At 40.8% G+C, this 23,792-nt stretch overlaps 1 protein-coding gene across 2 annotated transcripts in view; it reads left to right on the top strand.

The window, feature by feature from the left end:
• DPP4 (dipeptidyl peptidase 4) overlaps nucleotides 1-19,956 on the top strand; it is a 78,040-nt gene extending 58,084 nt beyond the window's left edge. For both annotated transcript variants that reach the window (XM_032355737.1, XM_032355739.1), the window contains exons 20-26: nucleotides 2,073-2,267; nucleotides 4,823-4,877; nucleotides 5,458-5,557; nucleotides 8,738-8,802; nucleotides 17,754-17,826; nucleotides 18,089-18,162; nucleotides 19,759-19,956. In XM_032355737.1, coding sequence (XP_032211628.1) covers nucleotides 2,073-2,267; nucleotides 4,823-4,877; nucleotides 5,458-5,557; nucleotides 8,738-8,802; nucleotides 17,754-17,826; nucleotides 18,089-18,162; nucleotides 19,759-19,860 — 664 coding nt within the window. In that variant the 3' untranslated portion in view covers nucleotides 19,861-19,956. The remainder of the gene's footprint in view (nucleotides 1-2,072; nucleotides 2,268-4,822; nucleotides 4,878-5,457; nucleotides 5,558-8,737; nucleotides 8,803-17,753; nucleotides 17,827-18,088; nucleotides 18,163-19,758) is intronic.
• Nucleotides 19,957-23,792: the final 3,836 nt, after the last annotated feature.

The raw sequence follows: 23,792 nt of genomic DNA, 5'->3' as shown, positions 1-23,792 counted from the left end.
TTTTATCTTTACCTTATAAACATTTTAACATGAGAGATGGGTATTAATAGCCTTCACAACTTTTTTACCCCTAAACTTGCCCAAACGTCACCATTAGTGGCTTTTGATGCATTAAGACATCAAGTTTCTCTGACTTTAGTTCCTGAAATACCACTGCCTGGTAGCTTTCATTCCCCTCTTTGGTGAAGATATGATGTGATATAGGAAATTGTTCATTACAATCCAGACTTCTTCAAGTCTCAGAAAAAGTTCTGAAGTCACACATCTTTGAACAGTAAATGTAAACTCATGCAAACTCTAAATGTGGCATCTTCGTAAAATGTTTTTGGTAATGACTGGGAATACATTTTACTTTAATCCTTCTAATATTGCCCTGACCTCACACATAATGCCACAACACTGCTCCTCCTGTCCTAGATTGTCTCATTTCCTTATATAAAAATAAGACAAAAACAAACCCAACAAATGTGCCCGCTGTGGGCTGCCTGCCAGGTGATTTGCAGACAGATGTGAGGAGTTCTATGGGGCCCATTATACAGAAAAGGAAACTGAGACTCGAGAACATCACTTTTCCGTGTAACCACCACCACCAAAAACAGAAGAGAGGTGTTAGCATCCAACACAGCCTTGTTGTCCTGTATTTACAGTTCCATGTAAACAAAACATAAAACCTCAGAGAAAGAGAAAAAGGTATTTTAAACTTCCAGATGTGCTGTTTGATTTTCAGTAAGCCTAACTTTGACTACAGTGACATTAATTTGCTTTGGGTGTTAGCCCCAATAAAGGAAACAGATATTTTAGGAAAGAGTGAGACTTTTATCCTCTTCAGCTCCCCAGTGAGGAAAAAAACATGGTAAATTTACTGCCTGTTTCTTTTTAATTGTTTTCCTCTTCCCATCCTTAGATGTCCAAATCTTTGTTTTCTGTTTTTAAAAATAATGTTGTTTAATCTTAGGGGGTAGAGTAACTTGACACATAACTAATATTAAGGGAATTTATTACCCTACACAATCTAAAATCATTGAAAGGACCAAGGCATTTCACAGGTTGTTAAAAAATGTTTACTCTCCCAAGAAATGCATGAATGCATTCTTCTTTTTAAATTTAGAATGTTACAATATTTAGTTTACAGTGAAAGTAATACAATGTTTGTTTAAAACCAAAGTTCTTTTGGCTTCCATCCCTAGGAAGAACAAAGGCATGCAAATGGAGGGGACAGTGAGCAGACCCGTAGGAGAGATGGGGTGGGAGGAATAGGTACTGGAGAAGGTCTGCGTCCAGGAGCCCCAGAGATCATGCAAAGGTGACGTGTTTAAGTGAGATGCAAGGAGCTGTTGGGAAATTGTCTGGATTAACACATGGCAATGACAGGGCTTGTTGGAGATTGTGCACCCAGCTGTGTGGGAGTGGGGTCTAACCTGTCCAGATTGCAGATAGCAGGGAGTTAAGCTCGTTGATAAATAGAATGCAGTTGTCAATATCGCCTACTTCTTTCTGCTTTGAAGTTTTGAGGAATAGTGCTCATTCATACCTTGGCTCAGTCCACAGTGATTTGTGGAGCCTTGGTGTGCAACCTCGTGCTGGAACTTGGTGGGGGTGGAATGCAGTGCATATCACGCAGCAGTCAAGCCCTCTTTCGGGAAGTTCCAGCCTAGGAAATACACATGTAGCGTAGGAGTGCTTGCAAGCCAGGGGGGAAAGGATATAGTCAAAGCTGCATTTATTGTCATCCTCATTAATTTTTCATAACACATCCCTATCCCAATTATTAAGTATTTATTTCTTTGATTTCTAAGAAATATACGACTTAGAAAATGTTGGTCTATGAAGTCTGTGTTTGATACTGATCTTCAAAGGTAAAACTGATGGGCATCTTTGAAGGAAACACACAGCCATTATAGTCATGTTGCCAAGTTTTAGAGGAACCATGTTGAACACCCTGGTGGCTGGCACAATTTCAGCCTCATGGTCGGGAAAGACGCATACTTCTTGTCCACAGGGACTAGAAACACAGGCACTCCTCATTTGATTCAGAAAAACCACAAAGGCTAACAATTTGTGATTTTTCACAGATATGCAGGCCCGTGTAGTCAAAAAGCAGACGCTATCTTCAGACTCAACTGGGCTACTTACCTTGCAAGCACAGAAAACATTATCGTAGCTAGCTTTGATGGCAGAGGAAGTGGTTACCAAGGAGATAAGATCATGCATGCAGTCAACAGAAGACTGGGAACATTTGAAGTTGAAGATCAAATTGAAGCAGCCAGGTGAGTGACTAGGAGATGAATCCGAAGGTCATCTGATTCTTCCCTCTCAATTTATATTTTAAAGTTGTAAAGTGGAAAGAATGTCAGGTGTCCTAGGGGAAGTCATTTATGTTTGGTGTACATTTTTAGTGAAGATATAACACTTAGATAAAAATATATGTCATTAGAGACTTATATAAAGGTCAAAAAAGACTTGTTTCTTAAATTCCTCTCTGTGACTCTAGAAAGGAGTTGGTGTACGTGTTAGCACCTTCTGGGAACAGAGACTCAAAATTCATCAAACACATGGACAAACTGAGGAATAAATGCTTCCCTGGGGTAAAAATCTAACTAAACAAGTGGACCATCCCTGTAGTCAATGGCAAGTGAAGGAGTCCAATGTACTTGCACAGCATAGGAAGCTACATTACATGTGACAGCTATCTGTCCTAGGAGTGGCTCCCACAGTCGGGATGAAGGTTACTCTGCCACTTGGGGAGAATTGTGGGGCACCGCTATCTTTGCTCACAATTATGAGAGCTTCAGTAAGTATGAGTCACATCTCATTCTGGTGCTTTCTAGTCATGAGTTCACAGATAAATGTTGTGGTCTGGCTTGGGAGGGATGTTACTGATAAATAATGGTTCCCACGTAGCACACGTGTACGTACATGGGCAATGTTTTACCTGTATTGTCATGGGAACTGCACAGCACCCCTAGGAGGTGGGGATCTGTATCCCATGCTTCAAGAAGAAAATGCAGGCTCTTAGTTTTGGTAATTTACCAGGGGAAGTCATAATCTAAATCAAGGTCTCCAACTCAACTCAGATGCTTTCTCCAGTTCAACCGTGCTCAACTGGCAAATAGGAAATGCAGTCTTTGAGTTTCTATAACCAAGTGCCTGGATGTCTGGGGAAGCATGACAAGTGGTTGATTTAAAATAATGTTAAGAAATCATAAACTAGGAAATGCAGAAAAATTATGAATGGTGAGATGAGTGGAGGAAAATGCCTTTAAAAACCAGAAACAACCAAAGAGAAGAGAAGAGGACAACTGATTTAAGTGTCCCTAAGTCTCTTACACCATCGTTAACGATGAGATATTTTCCTTCAAAGCCAAATAGAGAGAAAGAGAAGTTTAGATTCAAGAGAGACGATAAACGGTTCAGGAGTAGGGCTGTCATATTTTAAAACTAAAATTGTATTTATCCAGACTGATCCTCTCTGTGAGAGGGTGGAGTGTCGGGGCTTCTCAAATCCAAAATTACATAATTGGGTATCCACAATATACATCTCCAGTTTAAAAAGTTAATGAGATGTAGTGTATTTATACAGTAGAATGCTAATTCAGCAACTAAAGAGAGGTGTATACTGCAGTGTAGATGAATCTCACAGGCTGTTGAATGAGAGAAGCCAGGCATGAAAGTGTATCTCCTGCATGACCCATTTTATATAAAGTCCAAAACCAAGCACAAATTGGAATTATATAAAAGGAAAACATTTTTTTTTCTTTTTTCTTTTTGCAAAGGGAAAATGACCCAGAGGCTTCTGGGGCATGATAATGCACTCTCTCTCAGTTCAAGGATATGCTTGTTCTGTAAGGTTTATCAACTTGTACACTCCTGCTTTGGTGCACATTTCTATACATATATGTATACTAAGTTTTGAAAGTTTACAGGGAGAAGATAATGAGTTGAAAATGACGTACTTCTAATTTTTTCTAATACTGTTTAACTTGGGGCCGCCTAAGCCATATCTATAATTGAGAACACAAAAATTCCCAAAGTCACGTATAGGTCAATGCAAGGGTCCTCACCCCCCACAAAGGTTAAAGGGCCGCATTTGCTAGATTGCTTCTTAAAGCAAACAAATTACCTTTTGATGTAAAAGACTTTAAAATGTGCGTGCACAAAACATTTTTCTTATTTCTTTAAAGGGGTACAAATCCTGAGCACAGTTTAATGGCAAAAAGACTTCTTAATCCATCAAGGAAAGATTGCTTCCTATTTAACGGTGCTCAGCTAACTAATCAACACCCAGCAGAAGAAGGGATTTATTTAGAGAATGGTGTTTAAGTTCTCAGGTAGGGGGCCCAGAGACCTTCTTAAGCCCTGCCCAGATGTTCTCTCTGCCCCTCTACTTCTCCATTGCGGGGGCAGCCTCTCTTCAACTGAAAAACATCTGGAGAGATTTAAATTCAATTATGTAAAGAAAAGTGCATCTGGGCTGCAAATTTTTATATAAAGCTGTGAAAAAAACTGCCAGGATTTGTTTTCTGCGAATCATACACACACACACACACACACACACACACACACACACACACAAACACACAGACAAAATTTTTATGGACTCCAACAAAAGTAAACCTTGTTCATCTGGCTCTTAAGTTAAAAAAAAAAAAAAAAGTAGACATCCATCTCAAGTGCTTATTTGATTGTTGGCTGTAATTAATCTTAGGTTCCATCAGGAACAAACAGCAAATGGCAGGGTTTCACATTTGTGTCCTTATGTACTTATGCTAGTTTTCTATATACAATGCAATACTAATTCATGGACTTTTTCCATGTATTTTAGACAATTTTCAAAAATGGGATTTGTGGATGACAAGCGGATTGCAATTTGGGGCTGGGTGAGTATTTGTTTGGCTATGAATCTGTGTCCATATAGTTAATGATTATAACCCAGAGCATGAAAATGTATCTTTGGCATGTAAATATTTAGAGATGAAAATCAGGCATTTTTAATCTAAGAAGTCCCCGATAAAATGTCTTAGAACTCTAGGTGGTGAGTCCCTGCTAGTCAGGTGTATATCTCTGCTTACTATGATTAAGGAGGAGGGTTGGGGAGGTAAGGAAGGTAGAGAAAGAGGGAGAGAGGTTGGGAAGGAGAGCAGGAGAGAGGGAAGGATTTTTCTCGTGAGTCAAAGTCAGTGAAGATCTAGTGTAGACTAATCTTTTTTCTTTAAGTACTGCCCAGCAATTTTTTGATGCTTTTCCCACTTAGACCTATCAAGCAAAGGGACCAGGGCTCTGAAAGTGTAGTCTTTAGATATTGTCCAATTAAGGCCAATTTAAGCCCTTCTCTACCATGCTTTCTATCTCTAAAGAGGCACAGTATATAAAGATGTGAGAAATATGGAAACTGCGACTCGCTTACCATATGTCCTGAATTCCTTTACCTCTATAAAAATAACCATTTCCATTCCTTAGTCATATGGAGGGTACGTAACCTCCATGGTCCTGGGAGCCGGCAGTGGCGTGTTCAAGTGTGGAATAGCTGTGGCACCTGTCTCACGGTGGGAGTACTATGGTATGTCATTACTTTCAGGTCCAAAAAGATACAGAGTGTTGACCTTAAAGTTTCAAGGACAAAACCATTCCTTTTTGAGTTTCACTGTTTCTATAGGAAATAAGCTTATTCATTGTAGATGCGCCTTATAGATACCTATAATCAAATGATCTCTCTTATTCTGCTATTGTGAAAATCTAGGTGGTATTGTTATCTATATACTTAGTTATCAACAAATTCTGTTTTCTAAATGTCAAAATATCCATAATGCTACATTTCGGCAGATAAGCCCTTCATTATCTTATTTTACTTTGGGTTTTGGGGCTTCATATATTAACTGAATAAAAGAAGCATGTATTTTTTTTTTCTTCCAGTAAAGGTCAAATAAAGAAGGGCTTTGGATGGAAAGACGGGAGTAAGGATTGGGGGAATTCCTGGGCTGTCTGTTTTATTTCCCCCACTGTCTCTAAGTTAGTGAAAACCACTCTAGGATCTCTTCTTCATCACTGAGAAATAATTCTATAAGGCATCATACACACATAAGACTTTAATTCCCCAGGGAGAGAGAGTAAACATTGGAACACTAGGTAGGGGTAAAGAGTCATAAGTGGTGAGAAGATGAATTATTTTCCTGTATCTTTTCAGAACCCATCTCAAGTACTTTATGTGATAGACTCATTGAAACAAATATGCTCATTACATATTTTCCCCCCATTGTATGGTAGTACCAATCTTGTAGGAAACCCTTTCTTAAAGGCCAAGAACATCCAATGTAATAAATAAATAAATAAATAAATAAATAAATATTTCTATCTTTCTGTTAAAAAAAAAAATGGAAATCATCCTTCTGATTCAGTCCATACACGATGGATTTGTTTTCATAATACTTTCCTGCTTCCTACTAATTATGCTGTTGGATAGCTTGTTTTTGGAGACCTCTGGTGGTCAATAAAATAATAGAAGCCATCTTTGTGAGTTTAGAAGTGTAATGATTAAAAAAAAAAAGATAAAATTATGGGGCGCCTGGGTGGCTCAGTGGGTTAAAAAAAAAGATAAAATTAAAAAAAAGAAGTGTAATGATAAAAGAACTTCATAAAATATATTTAGATCAAGTCAACTTTCTAGACATAAGCACTTTCTAGAGATCTTACATATGTATTAACTTGAGAAATTTTACTCACAGATCAGATAGAAGGAATACATAACTGGTATTTCAAAGGTGCATTTGTAAAAGTTTATAGCACCTATATTATGTATTTTTAAAATACTCTTATTAAAATTTCGGGGGTGCCTGGGTGGCTCAGCCATTAAGCATTTGATTTCAGTTTAGGGTTGTGAGATCTAGCCCTGCGATGGTCTGGGGTGGAGACTGCTTAAGAGTCTCTCTTTCCTTCTCCCTCTGCCTCCTCCTCCCCTCGTCACTCATGCACACACACTTGCGTGCTCTCTCTCGCTCTCTCTCTCTCTCTAAAAAAGAAAAAATATATATTTCAGCTCTTCTCACAAATGTAAACCTGATTAACATAATAAAAAAGAGGTATAATGTTCTAGGACAAGAACTGAAGTCTGCTGTTGTTTCAGGAAAAATTTATTCTGCCCTTAAAGGCTATTTTCAAACCTCCTTTCACATGTCCAACCTATATTATTCATATTTAAATGTTGAAAGATATGAACATTTTATGAAGATCTTGTATTTTTAAATGTCCCTTAAAATATTGTATTTTCTGTATTAGTGTCCTCTAGATATGTAAAATTACATATATTCTGTATTCCTTTTAATCAAAAGGATAAAATGTTGAGGTTACTCATTTTGAAAGATGTATTTTGATTTCCATAGAACAGGCATAAAGGATACATTTGAGATAACTAACACTCATTATCAGTGTAGTTCTTAATGATGCCAGTCGTTCAGAAAGGGTTACAGTGTTGCTTAAGGTTGTTGTTTAGATGATATATTCATTTAAAGAATTAATGAGATCAGTACTGAACTACCTGTACGATTTGCAGTGAAATTCATCATTAACATAAACAGCACAATGACAGCATATTATTTTATATTTAATCTGTTTACTATAATCTGGTCACTGGAGGGGGCACCTTTCAAAGCAATTACTTCAGATTTTTAAAGTTATTTTGGAATTCAGCCACAGAAAATCATAAAATTTTCTCATGTATATTTTAGGATATATCTATAAAATTTTTAAAAATAGGGCAAAAACATGTTTCATTATCCAAAATAACCAAACCAATTATGTATCTTGTTTTTAGCCATACTTATAGATAAAAGAGCTTACTTCATTTCAGCAGATATTAGTGTGATTTATTTCGTAATACAAAATTGTTATAATCCCAAAATTGAGGGCTTGCCACAAAATGGGCAAAACAAATGTTTGACTTGCACTGTGATGGAGTAACTGAGCTAATACGGGGATCTTCAGTGAATAAGTGATACCTTAACTCTTTGTTTTCATTATAATGAATTTTAAACTGCCCAAAAAATATGATTTAAATAAGCAACTAGTAATTGAATGTTAAGGGATTTCCAAAAGAAAATTAGGGCATATGCTTGTGTCAGGACCAAAAATTCAAGAAAGTTGAGGCATTAAGTGACTTCCTAATTAAGATTGTTGGAAAGGATCAGATGATAATGGTAAAAGCCCTTACTTTTCAGCTCTTAACATATGAATTTTCTGCAGATGGATTTTTTTTTTTAAAGATTTATTTATTTATCTATTTGAGACAGTGCCGTGAGTGAGAGAGCAGAGCAAGGGGAAGAGGGAGGGACCAAGGGGGAGGGAGAAGCTGACTCCCTGCTGAGCCCAAAGTGGGGCTTGATCCCAGAATCCCCGGATCCTGACCTGAGCCAAAGGCAGATGCTTAACCAACTGAGCCGCCCAGATACCCTCAGTAGATGGATTATTGACTGGGTTTAAATCGTCTAGTTTGATCTCCCTCTACTTTCATTCGTTCCAGCTGAGCATGGAAAGGCATGAGTCTGAGCTGGTGTCCAGCTGCATTAACAAGCCAAAACAAACAAACAAACAAACAAACAAAAAAACCTGATCTTGAGGAAACGCTCCTGAGGGAGATGCTACAAATCCACACACAAGTAATGACATATGAAAGCACATAAAGTCACCCAGTAAGAAAAAGAAAAGTTTATTATATGAATTAACTATTTTTACATTTTTTTCATCACAGACTCAGTGTATACAGAACGTTACATGGGGCTCCCAACTCCCGAGGACAATCTTGACTATTACAGGGTAAGAGATAAGAAACTAGATCTATTTTATAACCTATTTATAAGTTTGTTTAAGAACATTTTTAAGTGTATCTATTCTAGAAAATATATATTTTTTATTTCCAACAAAATTCTTGTTAAAAAGAAATAACACAGGTGGTTTAGAGATACTCCACTAGCTTCCCCTACTATATTCTGCATTAATTAAAGACTTTATCGTATGCTATATAGGTCACAATATGCATTCATTTGGAAATACAAAGCAACACCAGATAATTACTTTAATTATAAAAATTTCATTTAGAAAACATGTCAAATTCGACATATTCCTTTAAAGCCTAGAAGACTCCTTAAACCTTTAGCTATATATTAGATTTTCTATGGTATTATAATTAAGATGTATGTACAAGCTTTTAATTTTCCAATTCATAGCCAACTATGTAGTTTGCTCAAACAAGATTGGAGTAAAGCAGGTGAAGAGTATGGTTGGGCAGTGCCCTGAAGAGCTCTGGAAGCCACAGTGCATAGCCTCCAGCAGGGTTGGCTGACGGGGAACCCGTGGCAGGTCGCTCTCAGGCTATAGGTTTTGAAATGTGGCCTGGAAGCCACCATGGTTGGCAGCCACGTGTGCTAGTGTGGAGGCCACCGCTGAGCCAGAGCACGGTCTCTGGTGTCACACTGAGGTAGCTGCAAGTGCCAGCCTAACTCTTAGAGACCCTTGTAGCACTTTTTGGGACAATGAATTAAAAAGTAAGAAAAACAAGAATAAGTTAACACAATTTCTTATCTGGGCCACAGCTCTCAATACACGGGCTTCGTATGAGTGCCTTGCTTTGAGCAGTATGGGTGCATTTTCATAAGATGCCACCATTCCTATAGATTCTGAAGCTATGTGATCAAAACCCAGTAAAACTCAAAATTTCTAGTTTTCCAATGTAAGTATACACAGTTTCATTTTATCTCTTTCAGTTTTGTTTAGGAAGGCTTAGGCAGAGGGGGTGTGGGGAGGAGTATGTGGCTTGGTCCGTGTCTGCCTGTGTGTTTTCCAGTCAAGATAGAAAAACAACAACCTTTAAAGTGAGATGCACCGATCAACTTCTGCTACCAAGCAGCCCCGAATAAGGTTGTCCCCATTTCTGCCAGTTGTCCTCCATAATACTTTGGACTCAATTCTTCCCATTCTTTCTCTTCCACGTCCAGTAAGCTTGCCTTAAACGGCTTTTTTGTTCTTCATCAGTCTCCGCATTACCACTGTCGCATGACTGTGTGCTTTTCTAATAATAACCCCGTTGGTGTCCCCTTAGCTTGTCTTCCTCTGCCCCCGTCTTTACCACAACAGGGCATGAGATTAATCACCACGGCTCCACATACAACACTTTCATGGATCTTCCCTGTGACTACTGGAATTCTTTGACCAGAGGCTTAGCATCCCTCTTACAACGGTCCAGTCTGCTTATAATAGTCACTTGTCCTCTGACTGTTTCTGGGCCTTTCCCTTTTATGCCCTTGTCTTCTGTTCCCGCTGCCTGCAATGTCATTTCCCCTATATCTCCATTTAATAGCAAATTGGTGCTGCTCTTCTAGAGGGCTGGCATCCCCTCTCGACTCTCATGACATTCTCCTATATCTTAATCTTCAGTTTCTCTTTCTTGGACCCATGGTTCTTTCAAACCCCCATTTCTCTTCTGCGCAATGATTAACTGTTCACATCTCTACTCAACACTGAATTCTTTAGACGACCCAGTATGAAGTATAACCCTTAAAAACCTTTCATGATTGAAGAATTTTTTAAGGAAAATGTTGTTTTAAAAATTGCCTGTCTCCCTCAATTCTCTCATCTTCTATCTAGAATTTTCTTGTCCCTAACCTGACCAGGATGCTGACCTTTGAAAGCCATCCCTCTTGTGGTAGGCTGTATTTGCTGAGTTGCTGAAGGGCTTTCTCAAGTACCGCAAATCCTAAAATTCTCAAAACAGAGATGTACTTACTGTCCAGGACCCCAGCCCTGGCTCTAGAACAGAGTGGATATTGAGTCAAAAGTTCATTTCTAAAATCCCATCCCGAAAAGTCTTTGAACCTAGAGGCACAGGGTCAGGTCCAAGCCCTGACATCGAGGGATGTCCACAGCACCTGCCCTGATTCTCTACTTCTCTCGGTGCACATCAGCAGACAGCCAGCAAGGTCTTTCCTTTTCAGCCGGCCCTTCCCTCTTTAGGATGATTCGTTCTAATCTACCCTTTCATCCTGAGTCTTTTTCCAGATTTCCCCAGAGGCTCCTCATCTCTGAATTGAGCCCCCCCACCCCCCACCCCCGCCCCAATCCCCACGCGCCCGGAGGTGGCCATGTTCGTCTCTCCCCTTAGGTGTTCGCTGCATGAGGTAGTCATGTAAATAGAAGTCACTTCCCACTGCCAATGGCAACACGCGCACACTGGGTGCACCGAGTCACTCTTCCACTTCACTGCACAGATGGCACCCGAGGACTGTTTAATCCTTCCACGCCAGGAGTCGAGTTTTCTTGGCACCAGATTCAGTGCTGGCAATGGACACATTAAAACTGCCAGTACCAGGGAGCTAAAGGTTCCCAATGTGTTACTCGGAGGAACGATTTGGGCGGGCGAGAGTTAAGGTGTGGAGGGAGAGGGAGGCGACGAAGGCTCACTGAATTGTTTCCACCCTGGTAAGTTGCTTCCTCCGAGTGTGGAGAGCCGAATCTAAGTGCCTATATTTGGTGCACAGCAGGCTTTAGAATAAAGCTGCCCTCCTTTGTTTTTTAAATAAGCCTGTGCTTTTGTCTCTGGCAAGAATACATTCAAAGATTCTATTTTCCTCCAAGGCCCCAGCTGCCCCTCTGGACCCCATCTTTTACTTTTCTTTCCCAGGTTGTTTTTATTTCTCTCTCTCTCCTTCTCTCCCTCTCTCCCCCCCTCCTCCCACCCTTTTGGAAAAGACAAAGAAGACAATTCCTGAGAGGCTTTCAGTACCCTGTGCCTGTCTGTGGGTCAGAAGGAAATATTTTGAAAATGATTCCCATTTCATTTGGCCCACTGACTCTCTGCAGGACATCCAGGACAGGAAGGACCAAAACGTAGAATAAGCGAGGCCCTGATCTTTGTCTGCATTTGCAGCTAATGAATCGTTGATACCAGAATTATAGCCTTTCTAAGAAAAGACAGTCTTTAATTTAAAAAAAAAAAATGAGAAAAACGATTCATTATTAGGTCATTGATGACCCAGATTTGGAAGAATTTGGAGAAACCCGCATCATCAAACGAAGCACATTTTAGGAAAGAAAGGTCCTACTTATGATTTAGGAAAGAAATTCCAGAAACCATTTGTATACACCAGTAGAACAGGGAGGGATGCCATGTATAGTTGTTCAGCTTGTGCACTGCTGAAAACTAGTCCATGTTTCACTCACTAAGGCATGGACGTCTGAGGCTGCACACAACCAAAAGGAATGCTTTTTCCTATTCTTACAAAGATACCATATAGATTAGCAGACCCAGGATTAAGGCTCAGACCCAGTGCAGTGACATGAGCAGTGACCCTATGAGATCCTTTGTAGATAATCACCCCCCACTGCCAAGTGAAAGAAACACTTTCAAAGGCAGTGGAGCTCTGTGGAAACATCTTTTCTGCAGTGAGTCTCAGCCCACAGCAGACCAAAATGGCAGCACAGGTTTAAGCAAAGGAATTAGATAGGCTACGAGAAAACCCTTACCCCCAATAGCAAAAAGCAAATAACAACCCCCAGCTACAACCTTGAGTTAGTGGTACTCACTAACATTGACACGTGGTCCTCCGTGTGGTCAACCGTAGGTCTTTTAGTCAAACCTATTTGAAAAATGAACAAATAGTAAACTGACACTCACCCATTCAAGGTGCCTGGTATTTTCATTGTTCAAAAGTTGATTGCCTTGTTGGTGAGGGAAGACACGCACGCAAAATTATCGAAGAGAAATAAAAGAGAGTAGGTAGGGAAGCATGAACTCAGATATGACAGAGTGCCCCCTATGTATGGAAAAGAGAAGTTGTTCCCTAATTGTGACAAGCCTCAGGGATTTTGTCCTTTGGGAGCATGTAGGACAGGGTAGGGAAGTGGCCAAGAAGTCCGTGTTTCACCTCCCTCCACCCCCCCAGCTCCTCTCAACTCCTGGCGGGGAGGAATCCAGTTTCATTTATTTCATTCATTTTTTTTTTTTTCATTTATTCCTTAAGTGCTTGCTTCTACAGGCAGACATGATTCTAAGCTCTTTACTCAGATTATTAGGTTCGGTTCTCCCTCAGATTCTCTGGGATAAGTGCTCTAATGATCTTCATTTTATTGACACTGAAACGGAGGCACAAAAATGTTACATAACATGTAGACGCTGAGGGGGAGGAGTGGGAGGGGCACTTGCGTGAAGCCAATAAAGAAAGACTTCGGAAATAAAGAGGGAGAGCGTAGACGCTCTCCGTGGGTTGCAGAGAGGGGCAAGGCAGAGCAGCACAACCACACATGAGTAGCAGGTACAGCTGGTTTTCTGGGGATCTGTGAAGCAGGTTGGATGAACCGACGGATAACATGGAAGCGAGGCTGTGGGAAGAGCAGGCCAAATGGTGGCCTATAAGGCAGGACGTAGACTGGGCCGGGAATGGATTTATGGATCCGCGGAGAAGCAGAAGATCAAGGGCAGGAGAAATGGGGCCTAAGTCCTGAGCCTTGTTGCCAAGAGAAGAGGGCAGCCTGGAACACACAGAAGGGACTGATTTAACTTGTAGAGGAGATTTATTTTGCATTTTGCTCAAAATTTGATAGGCTTTTGGCAAGTGTATGAAACAGTCATAGATTTGGCAGTCTTCTGCTAGCAGATTTGAAATGTTCAATCCTTAAGAACTGCTGCATCGTTAGGTTATGCAAAACAGGGTGCAATTTTGTAAATATGCCATCTTGTACTGATTTGACATTTGTTCTATTATCCCAGAATATGCCAAAGGGAGAGAGACCTTCAGATTTAAGCCAAACCTTAACTTGTTTGTTGAGTGCTGATAAAATGTTGACTGCTGTGTGATCTTTAAAGAAGCCAGTGTTGCTTGGTGAGGACTGAGGTAGAGCCCCCTGTCGGGTTGACGGGCTCTCTCTTCCCTTGGCATCTCCCGGATACAGTTGTTTGATAGATGTAAAACAAGGAAAACATCCGATATAGTGGGTTGAAATAATTTTTTTCTTAAAAAATGTTCTCTGGCCTCTGTTTTCTGCGGCATTAATGGTGCTTCCCAAAATAGCATTACTTAATGCTGTTTGTGAGGTTTTGGTTGCAAGCGGGAGACAGAGGAAGTCAGTGCACCCGTGGTATCTCACTGACGTGCTAGGTTGTCCGTTAGACCAGTGGCCGTTTGCCGTTTCCATGAAAGCCTGGAAATGGTGATGAGTTAGTTGTTGGCTGGGCCGTGAAGGGACACAGGGACGTAAGGTTAAGGGGAACGGACTTCGGAGCTGGACCTCTACTCAAATTTGGTTTCCACCATTGACTAGCAGTGTGAGCTCGGGGAAGTGACCTAAGCTCTCTGAACCTCAGTTTCCTCTTCTGGATAATGGGGATCATCAAGCTGACCTCACAGGTTATTGAAAGGATTAAATGGGACCCCTGTGCCTGCCCTGAGAGAAGCTTTCGAAACACGGCACCTGCCGCCATCATCGTCCTCAGGAAGCCGGTTGTCCTTACGGTTCCTCTATGGCACAGGGGTGGCTTAAAAATTGTTAGAACTTCTGTTCCTTACAGTACTTCCCCGCTCTTATCAGCTCTCTCTTTATTTCAAAAATACAAAGATTTATTTGCTGGAAGGTAACTGAGGAACCAGCGTGATCCAACAAGCAGCTACAGATGGTTCTTCTCAGGGCTTGAAGGAAAAGCTCCTCACAGAGATGCTGTGGAATCGGCACTGCCACTGGACCAATCCTTCCCACTTCGTTTTGCCAGAACTGTTGCTGACAGCGGGGCTCTCCGAAGTTTTCTAGCCTCGGGAGAGTGCCAACTGCACCACCATTGCATCCTTGCCCATTTATCACTCTGAGCTTCCTTTTAGTAGCTGGTGATAGACTATTCGGCTTCTAACTTAGTCATCCATTTCCTTTTCTATTTCTGTTTCCATCGATAGGCAAATGGGGATTATCCTATTTTCCTGGGTTAAAATAGCACGGTGATATTATTTCCGATTATTAACCACATCTTCAGTTAAGGCACGCATCTCTTTCTCTGGCTCCGGGGGTCGCCTTCCACACCGCAGACCACCGAAGGTCTCTCTTGATGGAGAAGCCAGGATTCTCGGTCCAGTAGGGAATGATGGGTGGGTGCCAGAACACACGGTGCCACAGCCGCATCTTTGGGGTAGTGGGGGGATGCTGCCTGCCGCCTGAGAGCCCAAGAGCGGGTGTGCACCTCCAGGCTGCCCATCCGCCTGGCCACCTTGTGCCAGGAGGCCCCTCTGGAAGCTTCTCCCGGGGAGCAGGGGGAAGCGTGCATGGAAAGGGCACACCTAGCTCACCATTGCAGGGGAGGCTTTTGTTTTATTTTTCTCGTGCTGCATTAAAGTATTTGTCTTTCTTTCTTTGTAGTGTAATATTGTTAATGTAAAACAATTTGCATCATGACACTTTTATCACAGTTTTCGTCTTTTTCTCAGTATGTTGCATTTCTCACCATGTCTAGTTCATCACAGCTACAGTGTGTACATCACAACATTTATCTTAGGCTCAGGGTTTTACTTGTTTATAAAAATTGTCTTCTTTCAGCCTGTATTCACTCCATTTAAGAAAAAAAAAAAGGCAGCCAGAAACTGTTTTGGTCCAAACTCCAGTAGTTATCACATTCCTTGCTAACTGTCCTGCGTATTTATATGTCTCCTAACTATTACTCTATGTTTCAATGACATTTCTCAGTTTTATGGCTCGTGGAGGTTGTAGGAGCAGCTTTCGCTGTTCAAGCTGCCAAGCCAGGAAGGCCCGTGGGGCTTCTGGAGGTGAGGCGTCGGGACAGAGCTGCCCGCATGGGTCGGGTCTCCGTGTGGTAGTTGCGTGTGTTGGGGGAGCAGAACGCTAGGTTCAGGGTTGGGGGGGACGGCGGCAGAGCGAGTGGCAGTTGGGGGGCAAGACTGTGAGCAGGACTGGCCAGAGGATGGCCAGGGTGGGGGGCCTGTGGCTCACATGATGGGTGTTTGCTGGCGGTGGGGGAGCCCCAGCGTCTGGCAGCTCAAGCTCAAAATCCTCCTCTGTCTTTGGGGGAGATTGATTTTGACCCTTTTCTCTCTGGAGAGCAGACACTGCTCAGGGTTCTGGCTGCTGCATTGGGGTCTGTGGAAGCTGTACAATGGGAAAAACCTGCCTTGCAAATCTCGGGGGCTGGGGGGCCTTGCAGACCCGCTCTCTTTTGATTCGTTCAGTCTACGCAGGCATGGGAACCCTGCACAGGGATACCCAGGGTACTCGTGCGGGGCAGATTCTGGGCCCGTTAAGTTACTTCTCACTGTTCCTTTGCTGGAAGATCACATCATGAGCAGTTTGGAATTTTCGTGGCCTCGGGGCAGCATAGGAAGTAAAAAGAGGTTCTGCCATCAGACTTTGTGTCCAGCTCTGACACTTCCTACAGATGTAACCTAGTGTGAGTTCCTGCTTCTGAATCTTGGGGGTCTCCATGGAGAAAGCAGGATTGCTGTAGACCTATCTCAGAGGAATGTTGGCAGGGTGAAACAGAGCAGTGCTTCTTACAAACACTCCTGTTCTACAGAAGACCAGACTCAGGGAGCAGCATGCCTCCGGGCGCACAGCTCACCGATGTTGAAGCTGGGGCTAGACTCCACATCCAACACCTTAGCCCTATCCCCTTCCTGCCAGACCATCCGTGTTCCCATCAAAAAACACCAAACTGGTGTTAGCTACAAAGGGATCTGTAAAATACATACCTTGGCGCTCGTAAAGTTGACTTTGATTTACCGAGGTGCTAAAGGAATAATCGCTGGATGAACTTTAAACCTATAGGAAAACTGCTGGGCCCTCCTTCTGCCCAACCCCTAAGAAGACAACAGGAGTGAACTCCAGCTTGCCCCCTCCCAAAGGCCCTACGATGCCTCTGTGACACTTTTGCCTTCCTCCCAACTTGATAGACATCCCCAAATCAAGATCAGATGACCAGTTCCGTGTTTCCAACGGCTTTCTCATCCGAGGCCCCGGTTCTAGAAGTCCTGCCTCCCCGAGGCCAGTCTTTCGAAAAGCTTACCTCCCAATTTGTTGCCCTATTCTCTGGTTGATTTGGAAATGACTTGATCCAATGGCAAGATTTTCCCTGATACGGAATAAGGCAGACAACAACCCACCGATTTTCTAAGGCCATGCTTGATCTTTTGCTCCCCTTTCCCCTCCCATATGTTACATTTGCCTGGGTTTTAAACATCTGTTCCAAAAGAGGTAATACTTGCTTCTCATTCATTGCCTAGCAATGTGGACCAAAGTTCATATGACATATTGCAGAGTATGTTTAGTTGCAAATGCTATGTACAGGCTCTTTGAAATGTAGCATGTATGGCACCATGTGACACACGGTTGCCATGGCAATACACTTTTTGGCTGAACTACAGCATAAGCCCATGGAACATACATTGCTAATATGAGACTCTGCCCTGTGCTAATGCATAGGACACAGCCAATCTGGGATCTGGGACTCAAGGGGCTTTGCGTGCAGCCCTGGTGGCAGGTGCCCTCTGCCTGCGTGTGCAAAGAAGATGTGGCATCCTCCCTTTGCAGTCCTGTCTCCCAGGCACAGGGCATGCTGTGCATTCTGCCATGCATGGAGACAGCATTTGCTTAAATATCGGTTTGCTATATTTTGGTATCAAAGGGGGCCCCAGCTGAAAACATTTTATTTTGTAAACTGAAGTGAAAAATCAGTTTATGGCAGATCTTTTTTTGAATAATGACATTCTTTTTCCCAATTCCAGAATTCAACAGTCATGAGCAGAGCTGAAAATTTTAAACAAGTTGAGTACCTCCTTATTCATGGAACAGCAGATGGTGAGTTTCAGTTAATTAGACTTTTTAGTATCACAGACAGGTTTGCAATTTCACTACTGACAAAACAAAAGCATGAGGGGCAAGACTGTTACATTTACTTCAATAAAACAGTGTTGCTTTCCACAACTCACTTGTCTTGGGCTAAATGGGATGCTAAGTCCTAGAACTTCAAATAGTCCCTTTCTTCTTGTGCCTTTCCCACCCTTCCCATCAGAAAAGGAGCGGCTATTAGTTACTTTGTGTTTCCTTTCTCTCCTTGCAGATAACGTTCACTTTCAGCAGTCAGCTCAGATCTCCAAAGCCCTGGTGGATGCTGGAGTGGATTTCCAAGCAATGGTATCACAAAACTTGGTGCCAAAGGGAGAACTTGCTGGTGGGGTCTTGGTTTCCCCTGTCCCAGCTTCTTCTTGTCAAACAGTGCCAGGAGTCGGGGACAGAATTGAAAGGGGTTTTATTTGTCCAATGAGAAGTCAGAAGTGGTATCCTTAAGCCATAGGCAGAGTAATGTTCAAAACGATTAGAGAACTGGGGGTTGAGAAGCACAATATTGCATATCTTGGGAGTGTCAAAACAGTGCTCTCCTACCCATGTGGTTCTTCAGTCTCTTCCTATTTGGATTCAAAAGTAATCACTTACTCAGTAAATGTGTGGCAGAGTAATTCTAAAGTGAAACCAGCATGATAATAGCTCAGCTCCAATATGAAAATCCATTTTTGTCTAGTATGTATTACTAGCCATTCTAACAACAGTGGGACATTAATAATTGGCATGCTTCAGTTTTTGCAATTGCAACATTATCTTTTGTTGAACAACCACAGGCAATAGACAATTAGGCTTGTTTTATAGAGTTGGAAATAGAGCTGTTGTTGCCTATAGAGTAAGCTGTTTCTAGGTATTAAGTCAGATTCATTTTCAGATCAAGAAGAAAAAAGAAAAGATGTTTTGTGTGTGTGTGTGTGTGTGTGTGTGTATAACATATATATAAATGTGTGTTTGTATATTTATATATATACGCATGTGTGTGGTGCACTAAATATTTTTGTATAAAATGCTTTCTTGCCATTATTAGGTAGAAAACCTGTTTTTCCTCACTCCTTTCTCTCTCTCTCTCTCTCACACACACACACACACACACACACGCATGCACACACACACACACACACACCTCTTTACTCTGTGATCCGTTCAAATGGTGCCCACTGAATCAGAGTGGGGCAGTTAATACTAAAAAAACAAAACAAAACAAAAAACAAAACCCACCCGTTTATATGTCTTTTGGGGTCAGATTCTTCTAAGAGGTCGAGGTTTCATTTTCTACGACTCAAAGAAAAGATGATACTTTAATTCGGCAATTTTTTATAAAAGTTTATTTATGTCTCCATAATATATGTTTGCCTGGCAGTGACCCCCCACTTGTTTAATGTGGGACTGATGCATTGATAAATTTTTGTCTCAGATCATCCACTCTTTCATAAATGTCAGACATCCAGATAGCTAATTTGAGTGAAAAATCAAAGTGTTTGCAAATAATACATTTGACTTTTGACCTTATGTTAAACATATATATGAAACATTGGAATAGATTTTTCTAGTTCCTTGGTAACCTACATTAGGAAAAAGTGCTTTTGATAAACTCATTTCTCTTCCTGCAGTGTAGGAGAAATCTGACACTTGATAACACTTAATTAAAACTAGTGTGCTTAATGGGATAAACATTCTCTTCTATGCATGATGTGGTTCTAAGTGTCCTTTGAATCAAATCTGAAAATATACTTGGACAGTTTCATTAGAAGATGTACACACACACACACACACACACACACCCTTAAAACAATGTTTTAATTCTATGTATGCTGTGAGAGCTTATTTGAATTATTTTTTTAAAAAGAAGACAACTGACTTCCTTCTTCTGACCTTTGTCTTTCTCTGCAGTGGTATACAGATGAAGACCACGGAATTGCTAGCAGCACAGCCCACCAGCATATATACACCCACATGAGTCACTTCATAAAACAATGCTTCTCTTTACCTTAGCGCCCTGGAACAGCATGCCTGACCTATTGAAAGCCATTTTTGTTCTGTCTGAAAACTGCACTGTTAAGATGATGATCTTTAAAAAAAAAAAAAAAATACACTCAAATCAAGAAATTCAAGGTTACCTTTGTTCCCAAAATTCATGTCTGTAACCTTAAGTTGGGACTTCTGTCTTCGCACCAGATTATTACCTTACTGAAGTTTGAATTATTCCGTCTGGTTTTGTTTATTATTTAAAATCATTTCCACATCCGTTGCTGAAACAACAAATATGAATTGTTTTTATGGGAGCTCTGCATAGGTTCCCTGGGAAGCATTTCATTCTTTTCTAACTGGACCAGTACAAATCTCGTTCTCTTCTTTAAAGGGATGGCAAGATGTGGGTGGTGATGTCACTGAGGCAGGGGTAAGGAGGGAAGGGGTAGGGGAAGAAGCGAGGAGGCCTGGCTGGGAACCCACGGCCGAGCACAATGACCCGACCAGGCTCCTGTCAGCAACTCTTGGAGAAGAGCTGTTCACAGCCAGACTGGCACGGTTTTCTGAGAAAGACTATTCAGTCTCAGGAAATCATATATGCAAAAAGCACTGACTTCTGAGTAAAACCACAGCAGTTGAATAGACTCCAAAGAAATGAGAGGGAATCTGCCAACAATGCAAGGCCCCCAGGTGCCAACTATGGCTATAGGTGCTACAAACACACAGCGAGGGGGAGGGGAAAGCACTGTAAATGTGCCTTAAAAACCACTGATGTTTCCTAGTGAAAGAGGCAGTTTGGAACTGAGATGTGAACACATCAGCTTGCCCTGTTAAAAGATGAAAATATTTGTATCACAAATTCGAACTTGAAGGAGTCCTTGCATCAATTTTTCTTAGTTCATTTCCTTGAGCATCTTAATGAAAAGAATATTTTAACTTCCTTGGACTTGTTTTTAAAAATAAAAATAAACTACAAAGTTGTGTATTGTTATTCCCATACTGTGGAATTTCTCCTGGTCATTTAATAAATGTTCCTTCATTTTTTCGGAGGTAATGCGTTTTGTGTCTTGAATGAGACCTAAACCACATTGGCATATGGACACGCTTATCCAGAAAGGCTCTTGTTTATTTTGCTCGCTACCCCAGACTGCCTCGTAAACATGGAGAGAGTTCAGTTTTTGTTAAAAAAAAAAAAAAAGATACATAAAAATGTGTTAAATTAAGCAGTTCGTATGGGTTTTTATGTAATAACATACACAATTTGTTATCACACACATATATAGCTTTTGAAACACCCAAATAATTTTTATTTTTTATGTAATACATAATTTATAATTTTATTCCAGGAAACTGTGATGAGGTTAATGTTATAAGAACAAATAATATCAACAGCATCATCTCAGTCTAAGTCAAGAAAAAAAATCAGTTACTCAAGTGTTTGACTATTTTTGGCTGGCATATCTATATTAACGGAAGCATAGATTTCAGATGCTGAATTTAGTCTAGCAAACAACAGAGGAAACATGATTTTTTTGTTCAATTGTTTGCAAAATGGCCTCATTTTTTTAAAATTGATTCTCTGTAACTCAAACTTAGCTTCCAGCCATTTACTGGAAAAAGTTATCTCAGAGTGAGCTCCAGCACAAAAATCTAAAAATAGAAAAAATGGAAAAAATCTATCAATTTGAGACTGGTGAGTCATGCATAGGAATGGACAGAGCGTTGTGAAATTCAGCTTTGATTGTACTTTGCAAGCATGCCATTGAGTAGCTTCACCTTACATCCCAAACTCCACTCATCCATTGGAGCTATAAATCGACCTGCAAACCGGTAGGGCTCTTGTCATAATTCTATTCCTTAATAGAGTTCAGTCATCGTGAGTAACTGGACAATCTTTGCCGAGTTCTATATCCAGGAACAGTAGTCATAGATCATATGTACACATCCTGGACTGAGTTAATAGTCATAAGAGCAAATTAAATAGAAATTCTTCTTTTATTTTAGTTGGAACCAGATATTGTGCGATATCAGATGCTCTACAGATATTAAAACCATTTGGCAATATCAGATGTTACCAATATCAGACATTGCACAATACCAGCTATTTCACAGATATCAATAAGATGACTGTACAATAGTAGATACTGCACAATATCCAATACTATACAGATATTAAGACCATCGTATAATAGCTGGTATTGTAAAACTATTGTACAATATCAAAACTATACAATTCATTGTTCCTTTGATTTCTAAACATGTTTTTCTGGAATCCAGAGGTTAAAAAAAAAAAAATCCTAGCACCTCAGGTAGTGAGAGTTACAAATGGTAACGATGTGGTTGAAGTTAAAGTAGGTTTCATTCAACCCTCACAGGACAAGTTTTCTTCTCCAATAAGAATATGAAATTGGCTGATTGGAAAAGGAAGGGCAAGACGTTAACAACCTTGAGAGACACTTAGTCTGAGGCTAAGCTGGAAACACACAGAAATGAATCCTAGCATGAAGATGGGCAGACATGCCCACCATTGACAGTCACAGCCTCAGCAGGCCCAGGGATGGGAAGATTCCCATCAGATACAACTTGTGGGAGAGCATGGCAAAGAGGGGGATGGTGCAGAGACACACACGCCAACGGAGCGATGTTCACATCTCTTCTATGGATGCAGAGCTTCAGTTTTGCTCAAGATCTTTAGAACATCACTTTAAAAGTTATTTTTGAACATGTTTTTTGGAAATCTTGCTAAAAATGATTCCATACCTCCACATTTCCTTAAATAGAAGGCACAAAACACAATTCAGTACATCCTTAATGACTCAAAGCCACCACCACAAAGATCAATGATCACATCAGGCTGTGTGTCATTTCGGGTATTTTCCTTCTTATTCCCATGTGATCACTGAAGCTACCAGTTCTACTACATGGTATTTTCCATTTGCTCTAAGATGGTGTGAGAATCCCAGTTTATAAAACTACTAGATTTGTACAATCTAGTACTGAATCTAGAGGATTCAGTAAGTTCTAAATGAAAAACATACCAAAACACCAGGATGGCTTTTTTCATAAAGTCAGAGAACATGTTCTGCCAGTTTTGAGACAGTTCTTTTGGCAGTGTCCAAGAACCTTTTTACGTATATCCTGAATGATCCAGCATGTGCGTTCAGGATGGCTGAAGGATCCATGATCATGGATCATCTCATTCTCATGGATTGAGAATAATAAAGCATAACGTCACTGCCCACCAGAAAAGTTCAGAGAATGATATTATTAATAAGACCAATTCCATGCTCAACAGAAACATCATCTTTCTGCATGTCACCTTCCTGTGACAATATTAACATTTAAACTTGAGAATTTGAATTAACAAAAGGAAAGTTCATTTCCTTACTGCTAAAGCAACAGGGGTATATTTCTAGTGTTACAGACTTTAAATTTCAACCAACCCAATTAAGTTTTTTTGTTGTTGTTCTTCATAATCTTTCATCTGAATAATTCACCCCAAGTTTGTCAGATCACTTAAAACACATATTTGGTGAAAAGAGTGACCCATCAAATGACCAAAACCCTGATTATTTCAGGAAGTTTCTTCTATTCAGAGTCATGATACTTGTGACTTGTGAGCAAAGTATTTCCTTGGCTAAGTCTAGTTTCCAATCTTGATCACAGAAATATGAGTCACGGAGAAAATGTAACATCCTGGGAAGAAATATTATTCATCATAACCTGATTGTGGTTGTATGACCCAGAATGAGGAGCCTGTTAAGAACGAAGCCAGTCATACATCGCCTCCTGTGGGAGACTCCGTGCACTGCAGACTAGATAAGGTCAACATGGGTCAGAATCTCACCATCATCACTCACAGTGAGAAACATTTTAAAGAACATTTACTCAGCCTCTTTGAGCCTCAGTTTCTTAACTTGAAAGAAGTACAAAAACACCTACTTCAAAGAGTTGTG

Source organism: Mustela erminea, chromosome 8 (genome assembly GCF_009829155.1).
Source record: "Mustela erminea isolate mMusErm1 chromosome 8, mMusErm1.Pri, whole genome shotgun sequence".
Taxonomy (NCBI): domain Eukaryota; kingdom Metazoa; phylum Chordata; class Mammalia; order Carnivora; family Mustelidae; genus Mustela; species Mustela erminea.
The sequence above is the reverse complement of the archived record's forward strand: the minus strand, read 5'-3'. Positions and strand labels throughout refer to the sequence as shown.